The sequence below is a fragment of the Stenella coeruleoalba genome (genome assembly GCF_951394435.1).
Source record: "Stenella coeruleoalba genome assembly, chromosome: 13".
Classification (NCBI taxonomy): Eukaryota; Metazoa; Chordata; class Mammalia; order Artiodactyla; family Delphinidae; genus Stenella; species Stenella coeruleoalba.
Window position 1 is genome coordinate 5,680,992 of NC_137159.1, and position 22,354 is coordinate 5,703,345.

General features: G+C 47.0%; 1 protein-coding gene across 50 annotated transcripts in view; it reads right to left on the reverse strand.

Annotated features, from left to right (window-relative positions):
- Window positions 1-5,832: 5,832 nt before the first annotated feature.
- Window positions 5,833-22,354, reverse strand: part of MAP4K4 (mitogen-activated protein kinase kinase kinase kinase 4) — a gene marked incomplete at its 5' end in the record, with an annotated part of 171,531 nt that continues 155,009 nt past the window's right edge. For 23 of the 50 annotated variants that reach the window (XM_079940172.1, XM_079940191.1, XM_079940171.1 and 20 more), the window contains 9 exons: window positions 5,833-6,498; window positions 8,107-8,246; window positions 9,069-9,228; window positions 9,768-9,941; window positions 11,378-11,478; window positions 13,971-14,105; window positions 16,888-17,031; window positions 21,287-21,457; window positions 21,771-21,888. In XM_079940172.1, coding sequence (XP_079796298.1) covers window positions 6,415-6,498; window positions 8,107-8,246; window positions 9,069-9,228; window positions 9,768-9,941; window positions 11,378-11,478; window positions 13,971-14,105; window positions 16,888-17,031; window positions 21,287-21,457; window positions 21,771-21,888 — 1,227 coding nt within the window. In that variant the 3' untranslated portion in view covers window positions 5,833-6,414. Of the gene's footprint in view, window positions 6,499-6,522; window positions 8,247-9,068; window positions 9,229-9,767; window positions 9,942-11,377; window positions 11,479-13,970; window positions 14,106-16,887; window positions 17,032-21,286; window positions 21,458-21,770; window positions 21,889-22,354 lie in introns of those variants that run through there. The other 27 variants (XM_079940185.1, XM_079940184.1, XM_079940159.1 and 24 more) reach the window with 4 other exon arrangements.

A 22,354-nucleotide genomic window follows, 5' to 3' on the forward strand; every position in this document is an offset into this window, starting at 1 on the left:
ACCTCCAGACACACAGCACCCAGCGATGCTCAACCCAGAAGACTCACCCAAATGCCACCAAGCCCCCAGAAGTTTACGAGCATCCACACCTACTCGACGAGGTACCCTGGCAGGGCGGGTTCAGGGACAATCAGAAGGCCTTCCAGCAGGCGGCACTAAGGAAATGTCCTCGATGCCAGTGAGAGACATGAGGCCCCAACAGGGCAAGGCCCTTTGGAAATGGGACAGTTGAGCCCACCTGCTCAGGACGAGAAGGGGATCTGGCTCAGCAGGACGGCTCTCAGGACCCTTCCTAGGGGCAAGCACGCAGGCCAGAGGGATGACCCGAGAACCCGATCCAGACCCCAGCTTCCCAGGGTTGGAGGCTGGCCCTCCGTGGGCAGGCTGGTGCTGGGTCTTTAGACATGGCAGCTGTACTTCTGGAAGGTTCCCCCCAGTCCCGAACGTGACCACCCTGCACCACCTGACCTGTGAAGCGCATGGTGTTTAGCATCAACGTCTCAGCGGGGAGGGGATCTCTGGGTTTCTAAGCGCTGGCAGTGGAAGCGCGTCTCAGCAGCAGGAATCCATCTCCGGGGCAGCTTGTCAGGTTGCTTCCCCCAAGGGGTGAAAGGTTAGCCCTGCAGCTCTCACTGGGGGCTGGGACCCAGCTGGCTGGCAGTGACGTGGTCCATCTGTCCTAGAGCTGAAGGCATCAGGGTCAAAGATGAAGAACCAAGGATGTCGATAGAAACAAAGAATAAAAAGACAGAGAAAGAAAGCAAGCCCTGCTGCAACAGGACGAACCTCCAGACACTCTGTGAAACCGAAGGGGCCACTGACAAAGGACACACACTGCAGGACTCCACTGACACAGAACGTCTACGAGAGGCACGTCCACATAGAGAGAAAGTGGTGAGGGGTTGCATGAAGTTTAGGGGGATGGGAGGGGAGGGGACTGAGGGACAGCGGCAAAGGGGTGTGGCCTGTCTTCTTGGGGTGATAACCGTTTAAACATGGAGTGCGGTGATGCAGCCACAGCTCTGAAGGACTGAAGGCCACCAGACAGTCCATACACTTTCTTTCTATTTTTTTAAGATTTCTTTTTTATTGGATGTGGACCAATTTTAAAGTCTTTATTGAATTTGTTACAATATCGCTTCTGTTTTGTTTTGGTTTTTTGGCCGCGAAGCATGTGGGATCTTAGCTCCCAGACCAGGGATCGAAAGCACACCCCCTGCACTGGAAGGCGAAGTCTTAACCACTGGACCGCCGGGGAAATCCCAGTCTGTACACTTTAAATGGTGTGGCATGGATTATCTCAATAAAGCTATTAATAAAAGAATCAAGGCAGGATTTAATCTCTTTATTGTAGAAAAGTTGTTTAGTACTGTTTTCTAAGGTCTGTGTTACGTCTGACTTCCAAACACACTTAAGGGAAGAGCGGCATTGCTTCGCTCAAGCTGTATCCACGTCAGCCCTTTGCAAGACTCCTGGGGGGCATGCTGCCAGAATTTCACAACTCAGACCAAAATAAAAACAGTAATTTTGTATCACTTTGTGCTGGACCATCTAATTCAAATTTCCTGTAACCAAGCAAACTAGGAGATGAGACTTAGCATCCAGGAACCGTGCTCTTCTTACAGGAAGCCAAGTTGCAGCCGGGGGACTGGTGAGTCTGTTACGGGACCCGGGTGGCCCACGCCCAGCATGTGAGACTCTCACAGCCCTCCCGGGGCCTGGCTACCCCAGTGCACTTCCTCACCAGCCCCACGCTGCACAGGGGGCTGGTTTCGTCCTTAGATTAACATCAGGGTTTTTATTTCAAGCTACTGAAGCAAACCACCAGGAAATTCTCTGAGGAGCAGAGCAGTAAGAACCAATCAGAGCTCATATGCAGGCTCTGTATTCACAGAGAAACAGATTGAACCAGAGAGCACCGTGTTGTCATCAGCGTATCAGAGAGGATAAATGAGGTGAAGTATGAGCACAGGGAAGTTAGGAGAGGCAGAGGCAAAGCTGCAAGAGTTCCAGCAAGATTCGGAAATGCAGATACGACACGATCATCTCATAGTGAAGGGCGAGGCAGACCGGGTGTGAGACTCTCCTGTCTGAACACACGTTACTTCTCCCATAAGAAAATGTAATAACTATTGTGCCCAACTTAATTCCTTAGCCATTTTCCTTCACAAAACACAGCACCTACTTCTCCTAAAACGAAGCACGGGCATTGTTTAAGTCCTAGATGGCAGATAAAGCAGCAACGTCACCGCACCCTTGAACGTGACACCAGATCAGCGGGCTAGCACCCCTTACAGGGGCTGACTTGACCCTGGTGGCCTCCACCTCCACCGAGGAAGCGCAGCTGGAACGGGGGCCATGAATGATGGGGCTACCACACGTTCATTCCCCGTCACCCACACCAGCTGCAACATCAAGTAGGAAGGGAACTAACTTGCTCCTTGGGGGGGCCTAGGTATTTACGAGTTTATCTTCACCTTAGAGAATGAACGCGTTTCCAGGGGGAAGCACAGAGGAGCTAGCTGACTAACGCATGCAACCCAGGAGGGGGCTCGGGCAGGGTGCGGACACCCATGGCGTGACCTGGCATCTATCCAATGAGGCATGTTCCTGCCAGGCTATGGGGGGTTGACGGGGCACACCCGTGGGTGGGGCTGATGACCTTGCACTGAAGGAGCTCCAGTGATTAGGCCTAAGGTCACATTTATGTGCCAATTTGAGACAGCGTCCCTTTCATCGTCCTGTTAGCTACAGAACAGACAGCATGCACGTAAAATGAGCCTTACTCCGTTTTTGGCTTCAGGAACACGGCGATCAAGAGCTCACCCATCAATTTCATTCTAAGATCTTTGAACAAGTGTTTGCTGCTTTCGTAACCTGTGCCGGGTGAGCCCCTGGGTCATCCCTGTTAGGGAGATGGCAGGATCTAGCAGTCGCCCGCTCAGGCCAGGGGTGGCACGGGGGAAGGAGGATCCTTCGAGGAAGGAAACATTCTGAAGGAAGGGAATATATTTGAAACTCATGCCACGTGAAATAGGTGTCATTTTTACTTTATTTAAGGACAAAAGAGGGGAGAAGAGGGACAACAGTAATTTTCATAATACACAGAAGACGAGTTAGCACTGAAAAAAGAAGGCTGTGTGTGTACTTGCCACCAGTCTGCTTTGCAGCTCTGATTAGTAAACAATGCAGCTTGTCACTTGCATTACTGTTTAGCAAATTTATAACTGGCAAAACTGGGGATTATGAATCACCGTAAGTGGACTACAACGAAGACGAAAGCCTAAATAACCCACAAAAGATCACTTAAAGGTAAACCATAAATACGTGATGCACATTAGTGTAACAAAATCATTTTTTTGTAAACATTTTCTTCAACACAACATGGGCGTGAGAAAAAGTAAAAACACTGCGCTCGATACAGAGAGACTCTGCTTTAAACACAGAAGGGCATCACTTATTAAGGCTCTGACTAAACCTAGAGCCATACTGGTATTTTGTTTGGAAGAGTTGTCATAGTTTTCCGCGTTCCACATTTAACGGTATCAGCGTAATACTATCTTCTTCTGTTGATTTTGCCATCTTTGCACTTCTGTGAAGTCACTACCCTGTTAAAGGAGAAAGATCATCCCTTTCTCTAGAAGAAAGACATCGCGACAGCTCGCCATCTTTCATGGAGAAACCTAACCGGGCGCCTGCTTGAGGCTGTGGCAACACAGTCTGATCGACAAGGCGGGGAGGCCACGGAGGGAGGGATACCACGGCCGAGGAAAGCACACCGCAGGCACCCACCCAGGGGACCAGTGGCCAGCTGACCTCGGTCAGCTAAGCCCGGCGATGGATTCAATCACGTTCAACTCCAACACCACCAGGTGCTGCCCAACTAGGACAGGCCCACCCTGACCTGAGCTCGGAGCCCATCGCCCCTGAGGGAAATGTAGTTTTTTCAAGTTCTCAGTACTCGGCAATTCCAAGGGAACACCATTTGCATGGCCTGTGTCACAGCCCTTGACTTACAGACACTGAGCTTCAAGTCTGGATGATGCAGACCATGAGGCCTCATCCCTTTTTGTATCTTCCATGTCGGTATCAGAAGTTCAGTATTTTTTTCAAAGACACCTGCCCAACTTTTACCTTTCGCTAAAGTCATGGGAGGGGGCTACAACTGACCCCGCCACGTGGTCCTTTCTCCTCCTGGTGCACGTGTTCACTGAGGCACATTTCGTCTTGGGTCAAAAGCCAAACCGAGGAGGGAAACGCCAGCAGTGAGGTGGCTGGGACTGCGGTCCCGTGGTGACCGAGTCTGGCCTGTCTCAGAAGTCCCTTCCGAGGGTGGGATTAACTCCCCAATCTTCTCTATGTTCAGTATGAATTAGTAGAAAACAACTATCTCTTTCTGCCTTAGACATCAGCACCACACCAAAGTCTCACACACGGACAACCTGTTTCCCCGGCCTTATCCTTCCAGTACGGAGGCGGGTTTTCTCAGTGGGTCCTGTGGTGGCGTGTGTACGCGACCAGCTGTTGTTTCTGCGTTTGCGAGTGTATGTACTTTTCACTAGGGTTTGAAATTCACACGAGAGCCTCTGGCAAAAATGCTGACCCAGGAGGAAGAGGATGACGAGTCAAAAAGGATGCCAAATGGGATGCGAATGCCGGGCCAAGCCTCAGCAAACAGGTGCAGGTGACTGTTGGAGGAAAACCTCCACTTACACGTCACAAAAGAAAATTCGCCACGGAGGAGGAGTGAGCCTATGAAACACCGAGCTTCTGTTTGGTGGATGCAACACTCCCATCAGAACTCAACAACAGGAAAGGCGGACGGCAGAGCCACGGTGCGGAGCGCTGCTCCCTTACCAAGCAATTAAATCCTCAGAGGAACCGAGTGACCAGAAGCCATGAAACCAATTATTACCCAAGACATTTATTACAAATGTCATGAACATATGCATAAAGTAAAACTGGTTTAAAAAACAGAGAGAGAATGGGAGAGCAAGGGAGAGCACGAGAAAAGCCGGGGCTTCGATATCACACCCAGAACACAGGGAGATGCTATCTTACGAATGAGCAGTATTAACGACATTCTTAAAATAGTTTTAGTGCATTGCATTTTTTAGAAAAAGGGAAATACCCCTGGCCCCAAGGAAAGGTTCCTGCAACACTGTTAACAGTTTGTGGGGCTGTCCCCATATGACCACCTGTCTGCAAACCCCGATTTGAGAACACTGAGGCCCCTCGTGCTCTGGGTGATGGCCGCCCGTCCACCACCACGGGTGAATCTGGTGGAAACAGCGCAATCTGCTCTCTCAACTGAGAAAGCAGACGCGCCCAGCGAGACAAGCCTCGTGGCTGTTTCCCATCTTCAGGGACAATTTCTCTTGTGCCTACTGAGACCTGTGACGAAGTAACAGTCAAACTTCAATTGGATAGTTTTGGTATTAAGATTAAATTAAACATTAATGTTTTCCTCCAAAAACATATAAACTAAACCACCTCTTAATGCATTAAAAACAATGAGGTAGGCGAAAAAATAAACACGTGGCTGAAAAAAATTTTTTTTCCCTCCGCAAGTGCAGACCGTGGTGAAACTGCTGTTGCACTTCTAGGTTTAAACAAAAATTAAACCTTTGACTGAGGCAGTGCTAATGCTGTCACACAACAAGGTTCTGGCCAGGATACAAATGCACACCTTTTCCTTTTTTTTTTTTTTTTCTTTTTTCTTTTTTTGAAGAATTATCTGCACATGATTTAGGCAAAACCTGGTACACAGAAAATGACTGAGTTCTTGGCCAAAAAAAAAAGAATCCCCAAGAAACCAAATGCCAAATGGGTCCCTAACCCACCCACCCCACCTCCCAAGCCCCACCCACAAAAAAGTTATCCTAGTAACTGTGTCTTTCACATTTTATAAATATTAACTTCTTAAACCTGCACCTTCTTCTTTGTCCACATATGGTCACATTACAAAAAAGAAATGTCAATTAAATACATTGTTAATGTTACTATATTAAATCTGCTCTTGGCTTCAGTGACCTGCTCGTCCGAGCACACTTTACACCCGCTGTGCCCACTTCTAACCACCCGCCGGCGTGTCTGTTCTCCACCTGCAGACACCCCGGGACAGAGTCACAGACGAGGAATTCTGGAGCTGGAGGGAAGGCGTTTGCGTTCTGCCTGATGCTTGATTCCAACACCGATAGCACCTGATGGTAGAGTCTCAACAGCACCAGCTGCGTTGCAGCCTTGATTTATTTCGAACAGGACAAGAAGAGAGTGGGGATGAACTGGTAAGAGCGGGCGGGAGAGGAGAGGAGACCCCCGCCCACGCGGCCTGGGCGGCTCCGAGCTCCAGTTGCCAGGAATTCCAGGTTCTCATCTCGATGACTCCGGGGCCGGCATCCCCGCCCGCCACTCCTACCAGCTCAGAAGAGAGGTCCTGCCCAGCGTCATGAAGTACACCTGGCTGCTGCCCCCGGACCGGACCGAGGCAAAGAACACCTGTAGGAGGGGAGGGGAGGGGAGGAGAGGGGAGGAGAGGAGAGGGGAGGAGAGGGGTCAGCAGGACCCTGGTCCCACAACCCCAGGGGCCCCTCCCAAAGGAAATCTGGGGTGACGTCCATTCGTCTGTGAAGGAGCCAGTTTTCATCTTGACCAGGAAGGCTCCTTAGCCAACGGATGACTCCTCATACGTCGTGCCCTACTGTGAGAACGCAGAGGAACAAAGGCGGCGTTCCCGAAACGGGATCGTCTGTGTTCACCTCCACGGCTAATACCTTCTGAAAGATGAATGGGATTTTGGCAAACTCAGTGCGCAGAGGGGAGGCTCCTCCGCTACCTCGTTTCTCTCTTTTAGAAAATGAAGCTGAGATGTATTAGTGACTTCATATGACTCTATAGTCAAAGTAATATAATTTAGTTTTGTGCCTTTTATTAATAAACCCCGATGGATGTGACATCATGAATGATAAAAATATTTAAATGCCTGAAGTTCAAGGAATATCATGGGTATGGCTCTACTGAACACACTCAGGAAAGTGTGAGCCAAAAAGCTGGCAGAATCTGGCTTAGGTCTGAGGTTGTATGGATTTTCAAGGTAAAAGATCTAGGAGGTATTACGTAGGAAAACAAAGGCCAAGTGCACCGGCAAATGGGCTAGAGGACGGCAGGAGGAAGTGGGCTGGTGGTGATGCAGCTCTTGAGTAGGAGAGCACGTGGCCGGGCAGGAGGCCCAGCTGACAAGGAGAAGTGACAGCTCTCTTCGTCTGAGAGGTCAAGCTGAGGTCTGCTTGCTAGGAGGTTTAATATGTTTTAACGTGAAGCAAAAGGGGGAAATGTTTCTAAGGCTGCAGTGGGCGGCCCCAGGTGGTCAGACATATTTTTATCCAAGTGACAGAAGACAGAGAAATTTGGGCTTAGAAAAGGCCCGAGGGGTCAACACCCTTGGCCAGTGTCTGTTCCACTCCAAGGCTGATTTGGGGAGGGAGGGAGTCAATCCCAGAGAAGACAAGGATGCAGCCAGTTTCAAAAAGCAAAGGTTTTAACTGGGGCTTTGATGCCCCGGGGTCTCACCTGCAGGAAGTACGCCTACTTCTGCATAAAATGATCTCACCTCTTAGGCATTTATGCCACACAAACGATGAACTTATTTCACTACTCAAAAGGTAGACCAACAAGTGGTGTATTTCTGGTACGTATCAGGGGAGAGGAAGTTTTACCCTGTTACTTAAATTTTCACGAGGGTTCCTTCTAAACACAAAAGAATTCCATCCATCTAAACTGGTAGCTTTAACCTCCTCTATCCCTAAACCAAACGTAGCCTAGGCAGGCCACCTGATGGGAATAAGAACCCCAAAAGACAAAAAACAAAAACCCAACATAGGATGATTTCTGCAGCGATAAACATCTCCACCCCCTCAACAAAAACAAAATAAAATATATCATGACCTCCATAAACAGACCTAAAAAGTCACTGCTGAAAAGTTCCTTGATAAATTTATTTCAGAATCCATCAAAATCCCAAGGAAAGGCTTCACCAAACTCCATGGAAAATAAACCATTGCTAAAAGATAGTAGCAAACTAAAAAGAATCTCTAAGGAAGCCGTTACCTTGTCGTTGCGTTCACATAAGAATTTCAGTCTTTGAGCCCTTTTGTGCATAAACACACCGTCCAAGTGGCCGGTCTCCACAGACCGGATCTCTATGGCCTTTTCTCCCCAGCCCATCGTCTGATTGGATCGAATATACGCTTTTTGAGAGGAGAAAACACATATTGTTAAAGGTAAGACAGCCGTGGAAAGAAACTGCTCAGGTCTCTCTCTCTCTCTCTCTCTCACACACACACACACACACACACACACACACACACACACACACTCTCTCTCTCACACACACACACCACCGCTCTAAACAGCTAGTATTTGGGGGTTTTGTTTGCAAGGAACTCTGCATGTGCACCCTCGTGGTCCATCCCGGGAGGCCGTATTTTGAATCAACAGTTGAGGCAGTTCACGCCGGAGCATCACCCGCCCCCCCACCCCCACCCCATAGCTTAGCTCGTATTTTCATCACACTAGTTACCAGGGAGGCAGCGAGAAGGAAAGTCAAGCGGACAGAACCAGTGACGTAACTGCAATTAAACCAAAACAGTTTGGGGACATAAACTTGGAGCCATGAGGGTTCCAGAGGTCAGCCTTCGCTGCTGAACGCACAGGGACGGTCAGGAGGCTGAGTGTCGACTGCGGCTGGGCCACGGAATGGCAAGAGTGATCACTTACCCTTCTGTCTCCCCTCACTTCCCACACATCAGTCAACAACTACACCTGCCCTACTTCCCCTGGCTGTCTTAAAGATTAAATGAAGGACTGTGAACGACAGAGTTTTAAAAAATAATTACTTGGATTTGGTCCTAACATAAGACTATTACGTGTGTCATGGTCTACAGTCTAACTTTCCACCATCTACTGCCAGCCACTCTGTTAAGTGGCCAGAGGGTCTGAAGAACACGTAAAATCAGTACACAAACTACACGCCTCTTTAGGAAGGGCCTCTTCCCGTCAGGGACGCGCACCTACAGACGTTGGCATCTCTCCCCACTGCAGAACCACATCCTTGGTAATCCTTCCATAGGTGTTCACATAGACCCCTTCGTCTTCATAGCACACCAGAAGCTCCATTCCATCCGTGTTGGGGAGGATGATGATTGCGTGGGGTTTGATGCTGCACTGGATCTAGAGAAGAGGAACAAAGCACAGGCACGCATGTTTGTGGCGCCTTCTATCCCTGCAAAAGGGCTCAATAAGAATGTCTTGGGGAATGCGCTGGCTCAGATTCCTGGTGATAAACACAGCACTGGATAACACTGTGGAAAACCCATGTGATATATATATATATATATCTGCAAGTCCACCTTTGATAGGTCCTACAATCTACTAGTTCACGTTTTCGGAGCCCCTGGAACACACTTGGATTGGGGGCTCCACTTAATCAATTATGTTCCTCTAACCAGTCCCGACCCACGGAGCTTCTGACCTGACAGCGGCTGCCCAACCCTCCCGTGTTAGTGAAAGCAGGGCGAGGAGGTCTTCAGGAGCGCTTCAGAGCCAGGAGAGGGGGTCTCCACTTGGCTCAGAGCAGAGCGCTACTGAACAGGGGCGCCATTTAAATACTCACCCCCACAGCACAGGGAAAGCAAGGGATCCCTGCTTGTGTTAGTTCCCTAAGCAGAGTAAAGAAAAAAGTCAAAGTAAAATGAAGCCTGTCAACCAACCATAGAGTGTGGGTTCTTTCTTACGTGTGTTGGTAGATAAATGTCATAGACTGATCCTGAATCCACGTCAACAGCATGGAATCCAGCACAGGATCCATAGATCACTTTCAACCTCTGGCCTTCCTCAACAGTGAGATCCACCAGTAATGGCTTATGCACCAAATCTCCAAACGACTACAAAGAAGCAACGGAGACAGCAGCCGTGAGACGAAGCAGAGCTTATTTCTGATGGTTCAAACTGGAGAAGCTAGACCCAGGCACGCCGTTACTCAATTACTGAACCACCCTGGCAAAAACCGTAAGCAAAACTACTCTGTACAGTAAGTCTTGAAGTTATTTTGCTCTTATCTGTCAGTCAGCACCAGCTGCTCCAACGCAGACAGTGGAGAGAGAGCTGCCACACGATACACGTAAGGAGAATTTTATCAGTGTGATCATCACAGTCTCTGCTGAGCTACTCAAACCTCCACTTTAGTTTTCCAGCTAGAGTGATAAAGTTAACGAGAGGCTACCATGTGCCGTAACAGCCTGGGTGGCCTCAGTTTTTCATTAACGTCAACACGTATAGCTCATAAGGCAGATTGGAATAAGGTATTTATTTATAAAAGCAACTAGTACAGTTCCTGGTACCTGGTACATGAAGGTAATTAAGACCAGATCTCAGAAGAGAACTGTAACTACACCATCAACAGCTTTTAGTCAATACTATGTGGCTTTATTTATTTTTTAAAGCAAATATGATAACCCCATTTATACTGCTTTTCTGGGGAATCAAGGAACAAGCAATCTAAGTATGTCCATCTTCCAAATAATGGAAGCCGACCCTTAATAAAATATGTCAAAACTATTTAAAAACATAAGTAAATAGAATCTTTTTGGATACAAAATTCTTAACTTTTTCCCCTGCCCTAAAACAGCCCCGGGGGACAATGCTTAAGGTTTTTTGTCTAATATCAGAAACGATGTTATTAAGTGATTCATAATATCTAATGTTATAGTAATATCATTTTCAATTAAGAATTTCATAAATTTGTATCTAGTGCAAACTCTAGAAGTATAAAAAAGAAATATTAAAAATATCCACAAAAATAACTGCTAATATTTTTCTACAGTATCTTTCTTTGAACAAAAATGGTATACTATACATATTTTAATACTTGTTCTATTTAATGTGTAATAATGCATTCCTTGTGTCATCAAGAGTTTCTGCAACTTCATTTTTAATTAGTCCTCTACTGAATAGATATATCTTAAAGCTGCCTATTGCTGGATACCTGTCAAAAACATAAACATCTACATCTTTATACACGCCCATGACTTTAGGTGGAAAGTCAAGGTCTGCTTTTTAAATGGAGGTGGTGTCAGTCTGTCCTTTCAATCCACGTGTCTGCCCAACATTCCGCTCCTCTCTCACATTCTGAGGACTTAGAAAGCCGACAGTTCAGCTTGTTCCATTAGAAATGGCCTCTCGCATGATAAAGTTATACCAATATCAGCACATGCTTTTAAACGATCAGTTGTGACCATTCGGGGTTGTCAGACGTATTCCCTGGCTCTCGGCCACAGCGTGCACGGCTGATGCTACTTTTAAGTGCACTTGATGTTGTTACCTTAAAGGCCATGAATTTGTGATATGGCTTGGGTGCCCACGCATACACTTCCACAGAACTCTTCAAAGCAATGACCAGAAACTTGATTCTTTCATATTTTACTGCAACAACAAATAAGAGGAGCACAGGTCAGTATCAACGTGGACTCCAAATTCTTTCAGTTGTCCTCTGCAAACTCTCTAAATATGCCTTCTGCTGAGCCACCAAACCAACAAGAGAAAAGTGCTGAGAGGTCAAGCCTCGTGGTTCGCTTTTCCGATTCTTTAATGTACAATTCAGGCGGTTCCCATCCTCCTCCGCGTTGCGTTGGACTCAACTCCATACCCTGGCTGCCATCGAGGAGCACTTCCGCTGATGTCCCTAACCTTCTTAGGCTGTAAGTACTTAATAATCAAGGACAATGTCAGCCTTTCCACCCTACCACCCTGAGGGCTCAGTACTAGTTCAAAAGGATAATGATGTGATTTATCAGACAAGAGGGTCCCGAATCCCAGCAAGAGGTCAAATCTTCCACGTGGCCTTTCCTGACTCCTGTGGGGGGGTTACAGATGGAGGAACACAGAAGGCTACGACAAAATACTCATCAACTGAGTTTGAATTCTATCTCTTTCTGTGTACAAGATCAAGTATCATTTCAAACCACTTCCTGAGCTATAGAGACAGTAGTAATTGCTAGGAGTTTAGCTAAAGTTGTGTACTAAAAGTAAAGAAAATCTCTCTTTAACTTTATATATATATATATATATAGGCCTCGTTTACGCAGCTGTTTCAGTCCTCTTCACAGCCAGCAACTCCGTTTAGAGCAGATACCCGGAGGGGCCCTGGCCACACCTGACTTACTGGCTGGTGCAGACTCCCGGTGTTTTCATGGGCTCTCTAAACCGCAGCACTCCGCCTTTGAACATGAGACTTGATAACTCTCCTTGTTATTTCATGTATTGTCACTATTCAAGTGAATCACATGACTATTAAGATACAAAGGATTATAAGAGGCACTGAAAGCAGTGCTGATGGGATAGAATTTTCTGTGATGGAAAGGGTTTATGTCCACCCTGCTGATATGACAGCCACTAGTTACATGGTGCTATTGAGCACCTGGAATGTACTCATGTCACTGAAGAAAGAAACTGTAACGTTTATTTCATGATAATTAGTTTACATATAAATTTAAATACCCACCCCCCCACCCCGCCTTCTGAGCCCGGCTCAGGTTAACACATCTGCCTCTCACTCTCCTGTAGGGTCATCTATTCAGAGCCATTTCATTACATTTAGCCTTAGACGATTTCAGTTACTTATCAACAAATAAAAACAGTACACAGGGGCTTCCCTGGTGGCGCAGTGGTTGAGAGTCCGCCTGCCGATGCAGGGGACGCGGGTTCGTGCCCCAGTCCGGGAAGATCCCACGTGCTGCGGAGCGCCTGGACCCGTGAGCTGTGGCCGCTGAGCCTGCGCGTCCGGAGCCTGTGCTCCGCAACGGGAGAGGCCGCGACAGTGAGAGGCCCACGTACCGCAAAACAATCAAACAAACAAAAAACAGTACACAAAAACACAACACAGGAAATTCTAATCCCGAAATCTATACCGAGGTGATAGAGCCCTGCAGGATCACTCAGAATCAGTCCACTATCGGGGTGGCAGCCGCACTCATTAGTAACCAATGAGCTGAGGGCCGTGGACAGGTTACATAAACAAGACGACAACGCCAAGGATGTAATATCCCTGGGAGCAGAGGCACTGACTACAGTATGTAGTTTCATAAACACAGAGGAAAAGAAAACACACAAGCAGAAATCAACATTCAATACACCCCTTACGTTACTCAGTCTTAAGTATACAGTCTCTGTATACTTAAGACTTATACCATTTGCTAACCTTCTCAACCTCCCATTTCAAATTCAATTAGAACACATCATCTTGCCCATAAAACTGTAACTGGGCTAAGCTCCATTATTTCCCCTTTATTTCCAACACTAGTACCTATATTTTGATTTTCTTCCCCAACACGAAAAAACTTATTTTGGTTTTGTTCTTGTGAGATCTTATTTCATGAGAAGCACGGCAGGCATGTTGAGGAGAAAAGAACAAAACGGCTGCCATGAAACACTGACTGGCCAGCAAGACTCATTTCTTAGTGATGAGCGGAGTAGCTCTGCACAGCGCATTTAATTCAAACCAACAGGCCACAGCTACTTGGGCAAACTCTCAAACGTTCAGTCAGTGACTGCCAAGGACCCAGAGTCCTCCAAGTGAGGACAAGCCTACAGCGCAAAGGAGGAGTCCAAACGTCTCTCCTCTGGCAACGCTCCCTTCTTCTCTGCAAGATGTGAGCCACATCTTACAGAGTGTGGATTGTCCAAGGAAAGGGTGAGAAGAGGCTCACGACGGACGGCAGGGTCAGCGGAGTTAAGATTAACTGAAGGCCTGCAGGTCTCAGGATTAGAAGGTCCCTCAGAAACGCCCTGATACAGAAATGAGTTACAAGTCTCAGAGACAAGTTCATTACTGAAAGCTTCAAAAACACATGGATTTTAAATGGAACATTAATTAAACCTTGGCAAAACAAAACCCTCACGCCCGCCGTGGGACTTACCGACTTTATAGTGGACGCATCCTTCCAAATCTCCCACGGTCGTCCAACCCTGCTTCTTCTCAACTTCCGGATCGTTGTGAAGTATTTTATTTCTTAACCAGGACAAATAGTAGACACGTAACTTATCCTTTTTGCCTAGCAAAACAAATATAAGTACTTTACATGCATATTCAAAAGTAGATATCCTCATTAACAACAATAGTAACCAAAAGAAACTGCAATAAACAATAAATATCATCCCCTAGGAAACCTTTTTGTATCAGTTTCACTAGCAACTCAATTCAAGCTATTATGTCATCTGATTCTCAAAACCCTCTAGTGTAACTATTATTTCCCATTTGAGAGCACCAAAGGGTTTCACAGATCACCCAACTTGGGGACTTGAACCCAGCCATAAACTGGAGATGGGCACAACTTACTGAGCTAACAGAAGACTCACACCCAGAACACGTGAAGAACTCCTATAAATCAATTAGAAGAGAGATAACCTAGCAGAAATATTGAGCAAGTGCCTAGGACAGACAAAAGATGTTACCGCAGAGATTCATGAAAAGGTACTTGCTCTCAACAGTCTGAAAAGGATACAGACTGCGTAAGCCCCCCTATGACATTCTGGAAAAGGCAATATCGAGACAGTAAAAAAAGACCAGCGGTTGCCAGGGGCTTTGAGGGAGGGAGGAGTAGGTGGAGAACCAGAGGGTTTTTAGGGCCGTGGAACTAGTCTGTATGAAGCTGCAACGGTGGGTAAAATTATGCGTGGGTCGAACCCAGAGCGCACACACACACAGAGAACGCTAACGCAAACCGTGGACTTCAGCTAACCTGTTAGCTGAAGTATTAATATTGGTTCATCCGCTCTAACAAATGTACCACAGTAATGCGAGAGAATAGGGGAAACTGGAGAGGGCCAACATGGGGACCGTCTACACTTTCTGTTCAATTTCTGTGTAAACGTAAAACTGCTCTAGGAAAAGAGCCAGACACAAAAGAGTATCTAGCGTGTTCTAAGGTGTTCAACGTCAGGACAGGGCTTCCCTCTGGGGAGGAGGGGCAGTGCAGGGGAGCCACCGGGGGGCTGGGATGGCTCCCCTCGTGCCCAGGGTGGGGGGCTACGTGCATGGGTTCTAACTGTGACTCTTCACGGAGCTGTACACCATTTATACGTCTGTGCACTTTCTGTGTCATGTCTTATACTTCAACACAACCTTATTAAGTTTTGAAGGATTTTTGAAAGTGGGAAAATACTCAATGTATTAAGTGAAACAAAGATGACATCGTTTTATGTACAGTGTTTTATTCCCACACTATGAGATATATTTACAGAAACGAGGAGGGGGAAATACAATAAAATGTTAACAAGAGGTATCTCTGAGATGGGGGTTACATTTTATTTTATTCTTCCTAAGTTTTTTTCTGTTTTCGAAGTTGCCTACAACTGACATGTATTAATTACTTTTATGATTTTGAAAACCACTGAAAGCTACAAAGAGGAAAGAAAAGAATACAGAAAAGTAGGCCAAAAAAATGGTATCAGTTGATTACTGATCCCCATGAATCCTCTTGCTCACTGGATCACAAAATGAAGTTTAAGCCATTTTTTAGCGGATTTATTTTTCCTTCCTACGATTCTAAAACTTATCTTCCATCACTTTTTAAAGCTCAAGTTTTAAACGGCTGTTTTCTCATTTAAGTAAGAGACGGATGGTGAAATTTCTGCATTTCAATGAACATCTTAAACCAAAAGCCCATTTGAAAACTAAAATAAGTGCCAGAAATTTGTTACGTATAAATAAATGTAACAAGTTTGAGTGAGCAGGTAATTAAATCAAAATCACTGCTGTTATCAGAGGACAGGTCTTACACTCCTACATACTCTTTGACCCCAGCAAACCCACAAATTATTAGGAGATTATGATCTAGGCAACATGGATTCATATGCCTGATGGTTAAGTGAGCTGCAAAGATACTTGTGAAAAATGTTTACATGAGAGGGAAAAAAAGGAATAAATGGAAAGACTAACAACAGAAAATAGTAAACAAACTATCGTACGTCTATGCAAAGAAACATCCTGTAGCCATGCAGAATGGGTACCATGAAGGAACATTCAGGGACAGGAGAGGGTAGCCCACAAGGTTTGCACAAACAAGAAAGGACGGAATACACTTAAACTTCAGGGCAGTGGCTACCAAGGGCAAGTAGATGCCAAAGGTATGCAGAGCAGTGTATTCTAACATCTGTTAAAAACTACCTTGTCAGTACATGGGTGTCGTATTATTCTCTCAGTGTTTGAAATGTCGCATAACTATTTTCATGGAGATTTTCCCCCCCTAAGTGTGTATTCTGAGTGCCTGTATGCTTAAAAGACTGGAAATTAAAAACTGAAGTTAACAGATGTTATCTTCGGATAATTTTACTATTTATTTCTCCCATTTGCTTTTCTGCAGTAGTTTCTTACTTTCTACAATGAACACATATAATTTATACTAAGAAAAATGCTCTTTCTAAAAAGACACTTATAGTAAGTGTTGACTGACATTAAAAAAAACCCACGGTACTTTTACCATCAATGGCAAAGAACGGTTCCTTGTGCGTGAGAGAGCCCTGTGGAAGGAAGTGGACATAAACCCACACTCTGAACGGGACAGGCCGCAGAGGGCGGCGGCAGGGTGGCGGGCAGTGTGAAGTAGGAAGTGCAGGTTCCTGTGCTCCCCGGGACCTCTCAGCAGAGCCCCAGGCAGATGTGTACACGTGGGCCCCCTCTGAATACATTTTCCTACCACGTTACTGTAAAATCATGCTACAGTTCTAGGGCATTTAGCTATTACTTCAGAAAAGGAGCTCACTCGAGTTCTGTGCCAGCGAGTGCCACGTTTTTAAACAGTGCTGCGGGCCTGCCTTCCCCGAACACACGCTTACCAGATATTGTCACCAAGACATTCAAGCCTTCCAGGACGTCCATCTGTTGAAATCGTCTTCTGTTGATCAGAGGATACACCTTCCCTTGGCCACTTCTGTCCAGCAGCATCAGGCCACTCTCTGTACCCACCAACAAGTTCACTCCTATTTCAAGGACACAGAAAGCCCACAATTTTACACTGTGCTTGACAAGCAACCTCGTATGGAGCGGACAGCAAAGCTTATCTGGAAGAGTGGTTTTCTTAAGCCACCCACAAACAAGAGAGCTTGAAGTACCCAAACTGCAGCAAGTCACCACAGAAGAGAGAGGATGAAATACTCACTTACATGTAAAAAAGGATCTATGGGGGCGGGGGGGGGGGGACCACGAGCCCGCCTCACCCCCCTGATTACCTTCACCACCCTCCAGTTTCCGGTTCTTCCTCAGTTGCCCCAGGACGTCCCAGCCCACCGTCCTGGGTACCACAGACTCTCCATCTCATCCGTCACATCAGACACCCGAACAAACCTTCATCTGATGTCACGATCCCCGCCTGCTTCCTTCACCTGTCTTTTCACGGGAAAACTTCTAGAACGAGCCATACACAGCCCCCTTAGTCCTTAACGGTTTGTGACTGCTCCGGCATCTATCACTCAGTTTAAGGTTTTCTTAAAGACCACCCTCCATCATCCTTAAGAAAGGAACAGCTGCATTCGGTCCCGCGGTTTCTCACCAGCAGTGCACGTGCGCAGGCTGGGGGCGGGCCGCGGGCCCATCCCGGCTCCACCCTCGTGCCGTCTCCCCCTGGTCTCCATGCACCTTCTCTGCTTCCTAAGCGCGGGCGTCTCCCTTGCTGTCTGTCTGCTGGAGCAGGACCTCAGAACCAGAAACTCCTGGCTCCACCCCCAACTGCCGGCTCGTCCATCCACTTCCAGTCCTACCGAGACCAGCCTCTCGAGCCCTGACGAGCCCTGACGTTTCTATCAGCAGCAGCGCCAGCACGGCTGCTCCACGAAACTAGCCAAGCTGACCCCGCCCGAGAAGACCCCCCTCACGTTCCTGTTCCTCTGCTCTCCCCGCTTCAGGCTCCGGCCGCCTCACACCGACCGCAGACGGGTAGAGGCCTGAGGTGAGGCTGCTGCGACCCCCTCCCTCCCTCTACTTTCTCGCGACTGTACCGCAAACAGCCCTAACCTTCCTGCAACACTCCTCGGGCCATACCGGGCCCTCAGAAACGGCTCCCTCTCTCTCAGAGAGGGCGCAGAAGCACCCATCCGGCATTCAGAACTCTCTGCCCCTCAAGCCGACTTTGTCACTCACTTATTTTCCCAATTACACTGATTTCCTTGGTCTGTAACCTCGGTTGCCTAAACTAACTTGGTAACTGGTAGCACAGAGCACCTTGCACTCCTAGGGGACTGGGCCCTTCTATGTTTGCACTGGTCCCTGAACTGGATAATAAACTCGCAGAGTGAAGGAACGCAGTATGTGAGCTTTAACAAAGTAATCGCTCCGTCGGTATTTTCAGGCAGATGGAAGGACAGGGGAGAACAGCATGTACTTCTTGAACCACGTCAGCCATATTTATTCAGACACACACACACACACTTTTCCAGAAAACTTCAAAAGAACAATTGTGAAGGCAACAGGAAAACACCCTCCCCGCCCCTCCTCAGCTCCATGCCTATTTGGTATTGAGTGGGGAAACCCTAGCACCAGGAGGACAGCATCCACCCAAGAACACCTTGTGAGGAAACCAGAAACACCTTTTGGGTCCTGGGGGACAGCGGGGAACCTGGCATTTACACATGTACTCACACCACCACTACTTTAGCAACTAATAGAGAGCCAGGCATGCGTGGATGCGGTTACCAAGACGCTGGAGTGCTGTACACTGCAAGCTAAGCTGCTGTCCAACTTTAGCCGACAGCCAAGGAGTTCACTCTGAAGGTCCCAGTTCATATGATATTTCAGCATTTTCCTGGTCGACCTTCCGTATTGAGAAGCTAAAAAGAATCTACGTCAACTACCCAAATGTGTAATAACCACACCAAATACGACGAGCATTGTGAAATCTATTATTTGTGGTTTCCAAAAACAAACACCATTCAAACCTCCATCAAGAGTTTACAGCAAGAAAGATTCACACGAGCTGAAAAAAGTCTTCATATACACAAAAATTGTAGCTATTTTAGCACTTACCATATTTTCCAAATCTCCAAGAACTGTGTCATTTTGTAAAATACTGAGCGCTAGCAGTCAAAAGAATACAGACAGTCACTGGAAAATAGCAACCTTGGAAATTATGGGCCTATGAAAAAAAACTGAGGCCTGCACCAACTGTTTTTATAAATGTGCTTTTTTTAACCTTACAATTGTTAGTTATCATTAAACTTTATAATGCTAATTCTTCAAAGGTCAGCAGGGCTAGGAATTGCAATTGTATCTGCAGGAATCTGGTGCAGGGTGATGGAAGAAATGGCTAAGAGCTCTATAACATGTGATTTAAAATCTCCTTTCAATTCTACGATGAATTACACTGTAGTCAAAGCAGCAAAGTAAGTGCACACAATTCTTCATGATCATAAGAATGGAAACTACTATCACATCCAAAAGATGTGTTAAAATAATTCTGGCTGTAAATAAGGAGAAATTGCCTTACTAAAAAATTAAATAAATATGCAGTAATTTACAAAACAAAAGTCAGTTCAGTAAGATGAAGGATGCTCCCTGCAAGCGTTTTCTAGGAAGGTACACAAAAAACTAACCTAACGTGGGTCAGCAAAACACAAATGCATCAATTTCACCATTTCAAGAGCACTGCAGCCTCGTCTGGACCTCCTCCTCTTGTCAGGCTACAGCTCTCATAGCACATGCTTTAACTTTTCCGGGTCTATGTCTTTGAGAGACTTAATTTTAACTTCACTTAAAAGGTAACTCATGACAGCTATCCCAAGCAGTTTAAGGAAATCCACCAGTGATGTGACCCAGACACGGGGCAACTCAAACACACTCGGATATAGAAGTCACCACCCTCTCTCTTAACATGATGAAACAGAGAGTTCTACTGCATTTTAAAAGACACAGGCTTGAGAGAGTCACCTATTTTTCTCAGAGGTAGTGAAGAAGTTAATTAGGAAAAAGAAGGATTTTAGTTTAAAAAAAAAATCAGATAATGGCACACAGAACGGGGCCCAGCACTTCGCAGGACATTAGAGGACTATAAATTAGGTGTGACACAGCTACCAAGGGCAAACATCCTAGGCACAAATTACTTCGCCAATTTGGAAAGAACTAACATATTTAACATTACTTCTACGCTGAACATAATGTCATCATTTTGATGATATAAACACCCCCAAAAAGGCCTTTAATATGAAGAAAACCGTGCCTGCAATGGGCAGAGATGGCTCTTCCAAAGCTCTCGGGGGAGCGGGGGTAGGGGCTCACGGAAGGGGCAAGGGAAGCCAGGACAGACCAAGGCCCAGAGGGTGGAAGAGGAGGACAGTCTATCAAGTTACGGGCACTTCCGGAACACCAGGAGGGAGGACCATCTCGACGTTCAGCAGGGGAACCCTGAGGCCCTTGTGGCTGCTTCCATCGCCCTGGGCCAGGCGAGGGGCTGGGAGTGAGAAGAGCTGATGGGGTCACAGGGGAAAGGCAGAGCCGTCATGGACACGCCAGGAGAGCCCGTGAGAGGATGTGCTGTGTCCTCATGCGTTTACACGGCAACGTCCAAGGAGCAGGAAACTTTTCTGAATACAGTGGCAGGGCTCCTCCCTGTTTCAAACAGCCCATGGCAGGATTCCGGGAGTGTTAACAGGTGTGGCACTGGAAGGCACGGTCAACGCAAGAGAAGGCACACCTGCGGGGCTGGGGGAGGCGGCGGACGGGGGTGACAGCCAGGAGGCGGCAGAGCCATGCACGCCGCAAACTCGGAGAACCCCTCTCACGGTGTCCACACAAGCCTGCGCGGTGAGGCGGCTCACGGCCCCCTCCCGCAGACTCTCGGCCCAGGCAGACTGCTTCTAAGAGCTCCACTCAGATGTGAGGCCCAAGTCACAAAGAGCAAGGGAAAAATGATAAACTGAAACATTTAAAGAAAAGCAAATTCGACAAATTTCTTCATTCTCCCTGTAAATATGGGCCAAATCAAATGTCTTTCTCATTTTTCCCTTTTCTTCTTTATATGAAGAAACGGAGATGAGTCAGTCTTTGCAACACCCGACGGCTGAAACAAGGGCAGGCCTGTGTGTGTCCCTGCAGGATTCCTGCAGGGACAGGGTACGGGGACGGACGTCAGGAGTCTTCCATCTCACCTGCCAACGACGCCTCCAAAAACACCTGCACTACCTATAAACGACCGGTCCACCCTTGAGACTAAAAGCGAAAGGGTCAGAGTCACAGTGAGATACCTACCCCACAAGGCAGCGCACAGAATCTCGGAGTTAAACCTCTTCTTATATTTGCGAATCTCTGGGGTGTCGCTCTGTGGCCTAGTGTTGGTGGGATTCACATTGACCACTGAGCCCTTCCGGGTAGGATCTTGCCTTATGGCCTCCGATCTCATTCCATCACAGGAAAATCCCACTGAAACACAGGACACTGGAATTACTTTGTGTCTCCACGGGCACAGGGCCTGCTCCCTTCCCCGCTACGCCTCAAGCAGATATTCATGTCACAAACAACTCTTTGCCTAGGAAGAGCAATCTGTAAGGAATGTACATGGAAAAAGGAAACTGACTCTGCAGCTCATTGCAAATAAGGCAGCGCAAGTGGGCTGGGCATCTGGTCCGAGGTCTGCGCCTGCCAGCCACCAGCATGCGTGCCCAAGCCACCAGAAAGAGCGGAGCAAAGTGCCCGAGCCTGTCGTCGGCTGCTTTCTTGTTGCTGCTTTACTTACCCACAGAAGTCACTGTTGTCCCACTAGATGGAGAAATCTGTAGTAATCTGGGGTCTATAAAAGGTGTAAAGGAGGAGGAAGATTTGTGTTTCTGGAGTGTGCTACTAGCGGACTGAGTCTGCAATGTAAATTCAGTCGTATTAATACAATGACAGTAAAGGAACAAACACAGAACACTTCAATCCACCTCTACAATGCACTGCTTCCCAATACAAAAGCCCTATCCCCCCGCTTCCTCCCCCAAAATGCTCCGGAGGTGCTTCTGCATGTGTACCCCACACCCCCCAGTACAGGCTGTTTAACCGGGAGCCAAAGAGAGCTACCCCTCTTTTCAGAAATATCGCTCCTCTAAGACAGAACACGCAAGCTACCAGCAAAATCTATACTTCACGCTCCTCCGGTTTTTAATAAATAATTATAATGAAAACTCCTAAAGGAAGTTTGAAATGTCTTGATCTCAATTCATCATTTTTGAATTTACTCTCCTGCCCCCCAAAAAGTCCAATGAATCTATGTTGGAATACTGGCAAATCTTAATTTTATACCGTTTCTTTTAAAGTGAGCCTCTTGCCAGAAAGCTACAG